The sequence below is a fragment of the Acomys minous genome, assembly GCF_964271855.1.
Source record: "Acomys minous genome assembly, chromosome: 12".
In the NCBI taxonomy this organism is placed as follows: Eukaryota; Metazoa; Chordata; class Mammalia; order Rodentia; family Muridae; genus Acomys; species Acomys minous.
The window spans coordinates 1812883-1826046 of NC_140493.1; the positions used below are offsets into that span (position 1 = coordinate 1812883).

Genomic DNA, 13164 nt, shown 5'->3' on the forward strand with positions numbered 1-13164 from the left:
CTATGAAGAGCACTGCTACACTTATGAGTCCCTAAGGACCCCATCACAACCAGCCACTTTTCCTCAGTACATCTTAGGTCACTGTTCACAGGGCTCCACACTTACTCCAGGATTTCACCCTGGGCCTCAGTTCGAGGCGTAGAATCTGCTTTCTAGTCCAGGGACATACCTCGTTCATTCCTGGCCAAGGACCTGACATGGTTTATTGACATGTCCACACCAGAAAGGAAGCAAGGTTAAACTCTGTCACCTTTGTGTTCTGGCTTGGGAAATCACAGGCAAAGCCACCATGTCTGTCCCTGTGCCTCGGGCCGGGCTCTGTGAGGGATGCTAAGATGCGGCATCCCTGAGAGATGCTCGACCACCCTTTCCTGATCAGAGCCTGTCAAACCTCCCCGGTGTACTCACAGGTAGTGGACAGGCCTCCGCACTGGGGCAGCTGACAGAGACTTTGTTTTAAGATACTTCAAGAAGATCCCGTTCCACCAGGCCTCCCTGTCTCCCAGGGCTCATGTCTGCTACCCTAAAGTGGAGCAGCTCCCAGAAGTGATCAGGGAACCCCAGGGGGCCCAGTCCTTACTTTGGACTAACTTTAGCCAGTGTGTGTTCTACACAGAGCTAGGTCAGCTGCTGCCCAGTCCTGCCTGCACTCTCAGGACCGACAACCTCAGCCACGAAGGAAAAATCCCAGCGGATGCAGTGGCAGCTGTGGGGGAAGGTTCTCGCTGATGGAAGTGCATCTTTGGCGTCACCGTAAGCCAGGCACTCCCCACCTGACACAAGAAGCTAGCACAGTGCTCATGCACTAGTCAGACTGATACCGGCTCCCATTTCTACCCTGTCTTTGGGGGACTATTTACTGATCGACAGCTGTGACTCTTAGCGTAACCCACATGGTCACTCCATGGACTGTGAGGGCAGGGCCATCTCCTTTCTCAGCACCGTGTTCCTTAAGGACCCCAGGTGACAGAAAACGTGTTCTTTAGAGGAGGAGCCTAGAGTGTTCAGAAGCCCCCTCCTTGGAAGAGGGCCGGCATCTACCCTGTGCCCTGTTGGTAGATAAGCAAGACGTGGGCAACGCTGGAAAAGTACAACTAAGAGATGGCTGTAGGGGAAAACTCTGCAGGTCCCTAATTAGGGAGCAGATAAAACTCCAAATTAGACCACTGCAGCGTGCAAGGGCAGCATATTTCACTTTCATATTTCAGAAGGGCTTTGTTGCTCAAAGGCTTGGAGAGCCATGCTCTGCAAGGTGCCTCAGTCCTTCAGCAGGGGAAGGAGACAGAGGAGAAGACGCCCCTTTCCGGCATCCTGGGCTCAGTGGGGATAAAAGCAGGCAGCCCTCTTGTGCCCCGGAATTGTGCTACTGTGTTTCTCCAGACCAGTCAGGCTGTCTGCTCTGCCATGAGCTGCCAAGTGAACCCAGTCCAGCAGTGACAAGGGCAACTTCAGTGTGCTTTCTGCAGTGCTGCCAAGGAAACCCATGGGCAGTGTGGCTTCTTGCTGGGCAGCTGGCCACGGGGCTGGGGCTGGCTTCAGCAACAGGGGCCTCTACAGTCTGGGAGGGGATTGGCGTATTTCCTTCAATGTGGCCGGTGGCAGTGCTCGGGCCACAGGGCACAGCTTTTGGCCTGGCTTTGGTACGGAGGGGGTTGAGCCAGCAGCTTTGCCAACAGCATGCTTGACAGCGTGGCCCTGGAGCACACTTGTCCATCTGTGTGTCTGTCTGCGGGCATCTACCAGGTCACTGTCAACAAGAGCCTCCTGGCTCCCCTCAGTGTGGAGTTGGACCCCGAGATCCAGAAGGTGTGCTCCCAGGAGCAGGAGCAGATCAAGGCTCTGAACAAGTTTGCCTCCTTCATCGACAAGGTGAGCCTTACAGGAAGACACAATGATGCGGTAGCAGGAGCAATTCTCCTGTTCCCTGGGCAATATGGATGGATGGATGTGACAGGGGCTGGCTAGGGGTGGGGTGGGGCTGGGCAGGGGTCAGGTGGGGCTGGGTGGGTCCCTCATCTGTGCTGGACACAGGTAAGGAGCCACTAGTCCTCCAATCACACCTGAGTCCTGTGTGTAACCTCTGCACTTTCTGGACTTCTTTCCCTCTGACCTGTGCCTCGGAGAGTCCTGTGGGAGAGAGTGAACCCCAGAAGCACAGGGTAGGCCCCACTCACAGATGCCACACTGGGCCTCTAGAAGATGTCTCTGAGTACAAGATGATGAGCTAAGAGGGGGCAGAATCATCGCACCCGACAGCGCTTAACGAGTGGGAAGTACATCTGTCTTGTCTACTCTGGAAAAGACTCAGCACAGGAAACAAGCCAGCAGGGAGAGTGGGCCACGCAGGTTCCCCCTGAACGAAGGGGTTAGCGGGGTTTCTTGGTCAGAGCTGCAAGGGCACCTGGGTTCCGGCCTCACCACAAGCCTCACCTCGAGCTTCCTGGGATAGGCCTTGCCTTTGTCTCGTCACCATCTTCCTGCCTCCGGGACACTAGACCCAGGAGCTGCAGCTGGTGGCCGACTGCCGTGGGGACAACCTGAAACACTCCAGGAACAAGGCCTTGGAGCTGAGCCGGCTCATCCAGAGGATCTGCTTTGACATTGCTAATGTGAGGAAACAGGTGGGCAGCAAACCACGGAAGAGCAAGAGGCACAGCTCCACCTCTGTATTTGAGGCAAGTCTCCCTCCCTGGCTGGAGAGGCCCAGGGACCACCACAGCCCCTCATCCAAGGCACCACCTTTCTGGTCACTCAGTGTGCAGATTAGACAGCAGGGCAGGAAAGGAGCAGCCCCTTGCTCCTCCCTCAGCTCCTCCTGAATAAGGCATGGTCACAGCTCAAGTGCTCCAGGTAGCCTTGTGGTCATTTATTTTTTCTGTATCTCATGAGTTTTGTGTCCCCCCCCCCCCCCGCCAGACCAGATCTTGGGCCTCTTTCTCCCAAGTGTTTGGGTGCATGGGATAAGGCAGAGGTCCTCTGCCCCCGCGGCCCACCCTGTACTCCTGTCCTGATACTGGGGCCTGGGGGAAGAGTGCAGCAGTGAACGAAGTCCCCTGGATCCTCCCACACCTGTGACACTGGGCCCTTTTATTTGTACTAGACTCTCCTAAAGACAGCAATTTCTAAATGCTCTCTCTCTCTCTCTCTCTCTCTCTCTCTCTCTCTCTCTCTGTGTGTGTGTGTGTGTGTGTGTGTGTCTGTGTGTGTGTGTGTCTGTGTGTGCATGTTCCTTTCAGGGGACCCTCTGAGGAACCATGTCAACACTGTTTGTAATGGATTGTTATAAAGAGTCTCATGTGACATGGAGTGGCAGGGCACAGGGACATGTGTAAGAATCTACCGTAGGCTGGCTTACAGACTCCATCAGAAACGGCTTCCTGTTATTCCTTGAAGTTACAGCAGCCCCGGAGGCTTCCTCAGCGTCTAGCATCCAGGCCCGTAGTTATACATTAGGCTATTTTATTTTATTTTATTTTATTTTTTTCTCCTTTATTAATTTATTCTTGTTACATCTCAATGGTTATCCCATCCCTTGTATCCTCCCATTCTTCCCTCCCTCCCATTTTCCCCTTATCCCCCTCCCCTATGACTGTTCCTGAGGGGGATTACCTCCCCCTGTATATGTTCATAGGGTATCAAGTCTCTTCTTGGTAACCTGCTGTCCTTCCTCTGAGTGCCACCAGGTCTCCCCCTCCAGGGGACTTTAAGGGAAGGCTGCCTTGCCTGTCCAGGTCATGCGTGAAAGCATGCGGGAAGCCTAGACAGAGCTCCCTGCAGAGTGTGGGGCAGTCGCAGCCACACTCCGCCTGGTGCTAACAGGTGCAAAGGGAGGTGACCTGCAGCCGAAACCTGAGTGTGACAGTGCCTAGGCACACTATCTGACCTCGTGGGCAGTGCGGCTGGCATCTCAGAAGTGATTCTCCTGGGTCGGGTGGGCTGGATCCTGCACCCACGATGGCCTTGACTTTAGGCTTCAGGCAACATTGGCATCGTCAAAGTTTCTTCCTGCTCCCCAAGCTTGTATCAGCTCCCAAGGGGCCCATTATAATGCCTTATTTTCCTTACTTTTGAAAAAGATGTGTGTGTGTATATGCATGAGTGTGCTGCATGCACATGTGTAGTATATGTACACAGGTGTATGTACACACACACCTGTATGCGTGGGGAGGTCAGAGGAGGACCACGGGGGCCTGATCTGTCATGCCTAGCTGTCACTAAGTTGGCCGCAGCAAGTCTTGGTGGTCCTCCCTTCTCACACAGCGCCCCTACCCCCAGCACTAGGGTTATCAGTGGGTACAGGGCCAAATCTAGCTTGTACATGTGTTCTAGGGCGCTGGACTCAGACTCTCAAGCTCGGGCAGTATGACTTTTACCTTCTCAGCTGTCTCCCAGCCCACAGCTCTAAACATTCGTCTGCAATGAAAGCGCTGGCTCTGCAGCTCCTTCCTGCCCCTTGGGTCCCACTGTGTAACAAGGCTGCTGTGCTCCTTCACCGCTGTCTTGGCTTACTTTGGCTTGCTGTGGGAGAGCGTAGTCCATGATGGCAGGCTGTCGAGTTGCACCTGCAGTTAGTAAGAGGCAAATGATGAACACTTGAACTCAGCTTTCTTCTTCTACAGGATGTCCAGCACCTAAGCCTAGGGAAAGGTACTGCCCACGCTTAGGATGGGTGGGTCTTCCTGTTTGGGTGGGTGGGTCTTCCTGTTTGGGTGGGTGGGTCTTCCTGTTCGGACCAACCTAATCAAGACAGTCCCTCATAGGCACGACTAGAGCCTTGACTCCTAGATGATTCTATCAAGTTAGTAATATTAGCGACCACACCGATATGATCTAGATCATATTTTATCTTCTGACAGCCTCTGTTCTTTATTCCCTCAGTGCTCCAATCTGGAGACGGCCATTGCCGATGCCGAGCAGCGAGGGGACTGTGCCCTCAAGGATGCCCCGGCCCAGCTGGGTGAGCTGGAGGGTGCCTTGCACCAGGCCAAGGAGGAGCTGGCCAGGATGCTGCGCGAGTACCAGGTGCTCATGAGCCTGAAGCCGTCACTGGGACATGGAGATCGCCCTACCACAAACTGCTGGAGGGTGAGGAGAGCAGGTGAGGGCTGGAGGGCAATGCCACAGAGAAACAGCCATGGTTTCTCTGGCTGAGGGGACATCTGAGAGCAGGAAGGTCAGAACCACAGTGCGGGTCACACCATGAGAGGGGCAGCTGTGGTTGCTTCCCTCAGGGGGATGTCAGAGACCAGCCATTTGCACAGGTAACTGTGGCGATACAAAGGGAGCAGTGGGGACAGACGCATTGCCCCACACCAGCAATATGGTCCCAGTAGACCATGCCATGTCCCTGTTTTCTCACCTATAGGACAGAGATGCGCATCTTCATGTGTTGCTAAAAGGATGAGACATGGTCACTCTCTGTAGTCCAGCTGCCAACTCACAGTGATCCTCCTGACTCAGCCTCCCGAGTGGTCTTATCCTTTACCTCTCTGTATTGCAGGATGTCTGGCTAGAGCCGGTACGCTGTGAGTGTCTGTGAGGATCCTAGAGATGGGTTGGGGAAGCCGGGGACCCTGGGGTACAGTGATGTTACCGCCAACCACGGTCACACCTCCTCTAGAAGTTTCTGACTGTCCTGTGACAGTCGGCAACATTTCCCACCCTTTGCCCCTTAGGAAAAAAGCGATTAAAATCCACACCCTTCTCTTTTCTGTTGTCCATTCCCCAGGGTACTGCTGTCTAGAGAAAGGCTTGGGCATGGCCACTTTCCCAGGCTATCCCAGACGTCAGGTGTCATACCTCTCCTCCTTGGTCCCCATCACGCGCTCTGCACGTGACGAGGCCCCGTTCCCTGCACTGCCTATGCATATTGCCTCCTGCAGAGCTGGAGGCTACCGTAGTCGTCACCTACTCTTGGCTCTTCTTCCTCAGCTGTCATCACCAGCAGTTATGGGTCCTATGGTTATCATCTGAGCTCCGTGGGCGCTGACATTGTGGCCGGCAATACAGCTGGAGGGGCCTGGCATCCTCCCCCGCCCCCCCCCCCGCCCCGAGACAGCCAGACCAAGAGTGGAGGCTCAAGAGCAGGAGACTGAAGGACTCCAAATGTCTGCTGTCTGTGCAGTAAAGTGCCTTTGAGCAACGTCAGAGGCGCACATCTGTCAGCCTGTCGATCTCGCCAAGTGTCCCACTGTCTAAAGACAGCGTGACCCACCTGCCCACGTGCACGGCCCTGTTGGGTGGCTGGAGGCCAACCCAGGGGACTGCTCAGGAAGTCACTTCAGTCTGCTGGGAGGAGTAAAACACTCAAAGCAGCGCCCTTGTGTCTCGAGTGTCTGCAGAAACGAGTCAGATGTGTGCAGCGCACACACAGAACAGTTTAAAGCCCCAGAACTCCTAGAGGAAAACAAAAGGGCACGTCTGTATAACTCCTAGAGGAAAACAAAAGGGCACGTCTGTATAACTCCGCGATCAGGAGTGGATGAGACAAAAGAGATAAGCGGTTGGGATTCACGAAACTTTAGAAAGAATTAAAAGAGGATGCTTTGTTTTATTTTGTGTTGTCTTGTTTGAGATAAGACCTCTGTAGCCCAGGATGGCCTCTGTAGCCCAGGTTAGCCTCTGTAGCTCAGGCTGGCCTCTGTAGCCCAGGTTGGCCTCTGTAGCCCAGACTAGCCTCTGTAGCCCAGGCTGGCCTCTGTAGCCCAGACTGGCCTCTGTAGCCCAGGTTAGCCTCTGTAGCCCAGGCTGGCCTCTGCAGCCCAGGCTGGCCTCTGTAGCCCAGGCTGGCCTCTGTAGCCCAGGTTAGCCTCTGTAGCCCAGACTGGCCTCTGTAGCCCAGGCTGGCCTCTGTAGCCCAGGCTGGCCTCTGTAGCTCAGGCTGGCCTTGAACTCATGGCGCTCTTCCTTCTTCCAGCATAGGCATTGCAGGTGTGAACCACTGTGGCCAGCACTGTGGTAAGGCTTTAAGGCTAGTTAAAGGTCTTTTCCTGGGGAGGTGTAAACAAACGTCTCACTCCACACAGGGCACTGATGACAGACCACAGAGGCCATTCCCTCCAGGTCTGGTTTAGTGAACCCGTGGGTTTACAGGGGCTACCAACAGGAGTACAGAGGTGGAGTTACATCCAGGAGCATGGCTAACCCAAAGGCAGCTGTGTCACCAGAAGCCCATGCCAGCTGAGGTGACGAACCAGGAAAGGCGTGTCTCTGCAGCTGCCTGCCCAGCTGCAGTCAGCCCCACAGGATCAGCGATTGCTTACTACTGTTATATAACTTTGGCAGTGGGTGGGGGTGGGGTGGCTGCTGGAATTTTCTGTGCTTTCTGAGTCTGGTATATTTCAAGAGTCCAAGTCTCCATCCTCCCTTCAGGAGGGAGCACTTGAAGGCACAGGACGCTGCTACACAATTCACACTAGCAAGAAAGCGGGGGAGAGCAGGCATATGGTGTGTGCCACTACCTGTGCATCTGAGAGGCTGATGCAGGGGGACTGTGAGTTCGAGGCCACCTTACAGTGCACAGTAAGGCCCTCTCTCAAGCAACAAAAACCCGAGGAGGGGGCAAGAAATTAAGGGGAAAGGCAACCTGCAGAAGGAGAAAAGATATTTGCAAATCATTTCTCTAGTGAGGGCCTAGCATTCAGATTACGAAAGGAACTCTTACGACTCAACAGGACAAGGTCAGCCTAGCAAAGAAAGGTGCAAAGGGGCTAGAGAGATGGCTCAGCAGTTAAGAGCACACATGTCTCTTCCAAATCTGATTTCCAGCACCCACATCAGGTGGTTCACAGCTGCCTGTGATTCCAGCTCTGGGGGCCCAACACCTCTGGCCTCTTTGTGCATCTGCAGTCACATGCACAACCCTCCTCACAATTAAAAGTGATTAAAAACAAAGAGAAGCGTGCAAAGGACTTTAATGGATTTTCATACAGCCCACGAGCACATGAAAACATGCTCAGCATAATTAGAGTTTATGAGAAGAGGGCAGGGACAAACCCACAACTTACACTTTATAAGGCAATTATAATATTAAAACGTATTAATCTATGAGGAAATAGCATACTGGTGAGGATGCAGAGAAGCTGAAACTTTTCGTGCTTTTGGTTTTTGTTTTGAGACAGGGTCTCAGTACGCAGCCCTGGCTAGCCTGGAACTCTTTATGTAGACCAGGCTGGCCTCAAGCTCTTAGAGATCCAGCTGCTTCTGCCCCCTAAGAACTGGGTTTAAGGGCGTGTGACACGAGGCCTGGCACAGAGGGTACGTAGAATCTTTGTGTGGTCCTGGTGGGATTGCAGAGTTGGCTCAGCAGAGAAGAGCCCTTGTGACTCTTGCAGAAGACCCAGGTTCGATTCCTAGCCCCCCACACGGTGGCCCACAGCCATCTGTACTCCTGTTCCAGGGGACCCCATATCCTCTTGTGACCTCAGTAGGCACCAGGCATGCGTGTGGCATGCATTCATACACACAGGGCAAACATTCATACATACTAAATAATAAAATAAATACAAGGATGGTCATGTGCCAGTAAGTCCACTCCCAGAGAGTGGGAACTGAAATCAGGTATTCCAACAGCAGAAGCTCAGAGCAGGACTATCCAAAACATCCAAACATCCAGCCGGGAATGAATGGCTAAGACTGAGGCACAGTATGTACTTTTCTTTTTTTTTTTTTTTAATCCATGAAAAGAAACACTCTAGCACTGTCCGTTACACAGTGATCCACTCCTGGAAAAAATCATGCTAAATAAAAGAAGAAAAAAAGAAAAGAAAAATAAAAAGAAGAATTGATTGCCCTATTGCATGATCCGTTCATAGTAAGTGTCCAGATCAGGAAATTCAAATAGGCAGAAACAGGGGGAATGGCAGGTGGCTGGCGATCGATGCAGGGCTCTCTTTGGGGGTGATGAAATGTTCTAAAACTAGACAGAGATAGTTATCTATATCATTGGGGACATAGAAATGTCACTTAATTGCTCACCGAAATGGCTGGTTTTATGTTCTAAAATTTTCATTTCAATAAAACTTCCAAATGAACGCGGGAGTGTTAAAGAGACAGAGAAACTGTCCTTCCACAATTCACCAAATGGCAGTCTGTCGTGGACAGGGAGACTGCCCAGGGCTAGCAGGACTCAGGGACAACATGCCCTCTATTCAACTGGCCCAGGGCAGGGCAAGCTAGTCACGCGCGGCCAAGAGGCTAATACCCGGGACACACTGGCTACAGGTAGATGGGGTGACTTTTAGGTTTTCTCACCTGAGTGCCTGTTTATCTAACTGGCTACCCGCGTTCGCCCTGACGAATGGTGAACTGCCCACGTTCGCCCTGACGAATGGTGAACTACCCGTGTTCGCCCTGATCAATTGGTGGAAGCTGACAAACCACAAGATTCCTCTCATTAGCAGGAACTGTGGCCTCTGCCCTGGAGCTTGGACCAGACTTTGTGTGTGTGTGATTGTGTCCAAGTTCACAGGTGTGTCTGTGTGATTGTGTGTATAGGTAGGCCACAGTTCAACTTCAGGTATCTGTCTATTGCTCTCCACTCTATCTGTCTGTCTGTCTGTCTGTCTGTCTGTCTGTCTGTCTCTCTCTCTCTCTCTCTCTCTCTCTCTCTCTCTCTCTGTCTCTCTCTCTCCCTCCATCTATGTATCATCTGTCTATGGCCTCTCCTTGAACCTGGAGTTTGTCAGTTAGATTTGGTTGGACTGGCCAGCAAGCCCCTAGGATCATCCTGTATCTACCTCCCAGTGCTCGGGTTGCAGGCACGTCCCACCGGGCCTGGTTTTTACACAGGTGCTCAGGATCAGTTGCACGGCGAGCACCTTGTCCACTGAGCTACCTTCCCAGCCTCCGAGAGCAGGTACTCAAGGTCCAGTCTTCCTGAAATTCTCAACCCTCGCAGCAACTAACCAATCGGAGCACAAAATCCATCCACTACTGGAACCTTCTCTCTGTTCAGGACTCAGCGGAAGAGAGCAGCCTTACTGGGCTGGGCCGTCCTCTGAGGCAGGCTGCCTTCCTTTGTCCCCGTGTGTGGCACATGCCTGGCAAGGAGAGGTAGCCTGATGGGTGCTGAGTGAGTCACTTGGGAAGGGACATCCTCTCAGGCACGCTCCTGCTTTCACGGTCTCAGGGATGTTGGATGAAAGAATGATCACCTCGCCCTGTCACCAGCTGCAGTTGCTGCCTCCTCTCCTAGGGCTATTATTGAGCAAGAATCCATTGAAAACACACAAAATGAGGCAATTGGGGTTACAGATAGGAACACCGAGACACGGGATGGGCAGGATCCAAACAGCATGGTGTTTACCACTGTGGCTCACGAGTTAGAAAGACAGAAGAGATTGAACAGGAGGCTCTGGGAGGTGAGAGCTGGGTCCATGTGCCTGGAGGCCAAGCATCCGCTCCAGGAGTCCATGGTACAGAAAGCCAGGCTATGAGAGGCCCAGGTCACAAGGCTGCAGCCACTCTACCAGCAGCCAAGGCAGGGTGCAGCAGCTCATCTGCCGTGCAGCCTCGAGGAGGTTGCCCAATTTCCTTGGGTATTAATCTCTCACTTAACAAGTGGGGATAATAATAGTGGCGGCCTTCAGGGCTGTTGTGAGGATGAGACGAATTAACATAAGTGAGGAGCTTGGAACCCCGGCTGGCTGGCTGAACCCTGACTAAGTGCTAGCCAGCACAGTCATGGTCACCTACATTATTATTATTTACAAGGCATCTTCCATTCCACCTTGGGGAATGGGTGGACCAGGTGTTGGTGTCCTTGTCCTCGGGGACATAGGAAGGCAGAGAGAGGCCCTACCCACTGTTATGCAGGTGATGAGCGGCCCAGGTGAGACTATGACATGGTTCCTCAGAGCCCCACGTCCACGCACTATGTCAGAGACGTGGAGTAGGGTAAAAGAGGAGGTGGCCAACTGTTCTCAAAGGAAGTGTCCTGGCCAGAGAGTTAATGGAGGCAGCAGGGGACAGCGCTGGCCCAAATGACACCTCTCACAATGAGGCTGGGTGGGGGCAGAGCTGCCCTTTACACCCCTCTCCCTGGGGTGAGCTCACCTTTTGGCATTTATGTAGCAAACCTGCTGAACACCTCTCCCACCCTCGAGTGGTCTGATTGTGGCCAAGTCCCCAGGGGACTACAGTCAGTCCGGCTGAATCAGGCTGAGGGCCCTGAATACCTGAGCACATGCAAGCATGCAAGGAGACCACTTTTAGGGATCCACTGACAACACACACTCACCCCCGAGGAGGGCTGGAAGGACCTCAGCTGATGTCATCCAAATAGCCCAGCTCATTTTCTCTAATTTTGGAGATAATTACTTTGCTCGGAGATCCACCTGCCCCTCTCCTGGTGCCTCTAGCCTCTCCCATTCCCAATCCTACCCACACAGGAAGAGATTCTGCTCCACAGGCGTGTGCTGTTTAGGCTCCCTCGGGCCTCAGTGGCCTTCAGTGGCTCCCTGAACTGGAGCTCCTCTACCCAAGGTCACCCTCTTCCTATGGCCACTTTAGCCTAGTGGGCCTTTTCCTCAAGTGACCCATGTCTCACCATGCTGGGCTGCTCTCAAGACTTCTTAGAGCCATCAGCTCAGCCCTTCCTCCCTCCCTTAAAGGATTGGACTCCAAGCCTGTCCTGCAGGCAGCCTGTGTGATTTAGTCTCCCAAGTGTTGCCTCTTTGTTCATTCCTCTTCTAACCCCGAGACTCTCTAACTCACAGACTCAAGTCTCCCTCAGCGATTGCCTCTCAAGATGCTTATTGGCCCAAGACTTCCGGAAAGGGACAGCCGACACACCAACCCAAGCCACGGGACGCAAACAAATGCGTCACCACGGTCTTTGCCACAATTTACTCATGTAAACAAAGCTAAAGAACTGAACAGTAAAACCCAGAGCTACACAGATGAAGTTGGTCGGTTGAAGCCTTTTCCTTCGCCGTCTCCAGATCAGGACCTTCCCAGTATCTTCAGGGTTTCATTTTATGACCTCACAGTTCTCGCCATATTATGGGTGAGCAATGCTGTGGCCCTAAGACATGCATGGATGCCTGAGCATCACCCATGAGGCAGTTCTCTCACAGACAGCCTCCACTTGCACGGGCGCAAGCGGGGAAAGGTTTCCACCGTCAGGCTGTGTGGTTCCCAAAGGCAGGGGTCTGCCTTTTGCCACTCCCAGTTCTCTATATATCAACTCTCCAGATCCTTTGTACCCTTGGTGAACTGGGGCTCCGTTCTGGTTTTCTTTACTCCCTCCCTTTGCCCTCCAGCAAACTGCAAGCATCCAGGTGCCTGATGCGGGGCCCACCCTTCCTGTGGGTGGTCCAGAACTCTGCTGCTTCCTCCTCTGTTATCATCCTCATCAACAACACTGGGCGTTTCACTCCTAATGGCCAGTATCTGATTAACTGATTCACGCCGTCGCCACTGTGTAAATGGCTTAGTAATAATCCAGTGAGCTCTTTCAGGGACCCTTGCCTTTGCAGGGACACTGAGAATAAGCTCTTCAGATGTGGGATGCTTTGGACCATGAGGGATGCTTTGGAGCAGTCCCATCAGAAGTTGGCTGTGCGCCCAACAAATATTTGACAAGTGCAACCAACACCAAATGCGACATAATACCCAGAAAGTGCTCCCCACTGAGTTTTATTATTAGTGCTATTTGTAATGGTCAATTTTCTGGGATCGGCAGTGGTCTGGGAGAGCCTCGGGCTTGTAGGTCACCATCCCTTCCCTGTCTGTCCTCAGCAGCTGATGCCACTGTGTGGGAATGTGCTGATGAAGACACAACCCTGGAGAGGAAGGAGGGAAGGCAGGCTGAGCCTCTGGCTCTTCGGCCACCGACACACTAGTTATTGGACATTGAGAGCGTTTCAGGCCTTAGGGAGCACTTCCTGTGGAACAGCACGTGCACTCCTTGCCACGCCTGCGTTAATGTCTATTGTTCCATTCCCCCTGGGAGAAGCTGAGACCAGAAAGGCCAAAGGGAGTACTGGGCTTCCCAGGGTCTCTGCTGTTGACCATGTTTACCAGCAAGGGGCCACCTTTTAGGAGGGGCCTGGTCCTGGGCTGCAAGGGGCCCAGAGAAGGAGGCATCACTAGCTCATGGACCCTAGGCACGAGGCCAGAGGATGAGATGGACAGACAGGGAGAAGCGAGGAACAGTGAGAG

At 53.1% G+C, this 13164-nt stretch overlaps 1 protein-coding gene across 1 annotated transcript; it reads left to right on the forward strand.

Moving 5' to 3' along the window:
- Nucleotides 1–1677: 1677 nt before the first annotated feature.
- On the forward strand, nucleotides 1678–6426 carry LOC311579764 (keratin, type II cytoskeletal 74-like; the record flags this gene model as incomplete). The annotated part of the gene is made up of 4 exons (XM_084750610.1): nucleotides 1678–1869; nucleotides 2496–2675; nucleotides 4879–5098; nucleotides 5729–6426. 4 exons carry the CDS (start codon nucleotides 1678–1680, stop codon nucleotides 5971–5973), a joined length of 837 nt encoding a protein of 278 aa, XP_084606736.1. The 3' UTR covers nucleotides 5974–6426.
- Between the last annotated feature and the right edge of the window lie 6738 nt (nucleotides 6427–13164).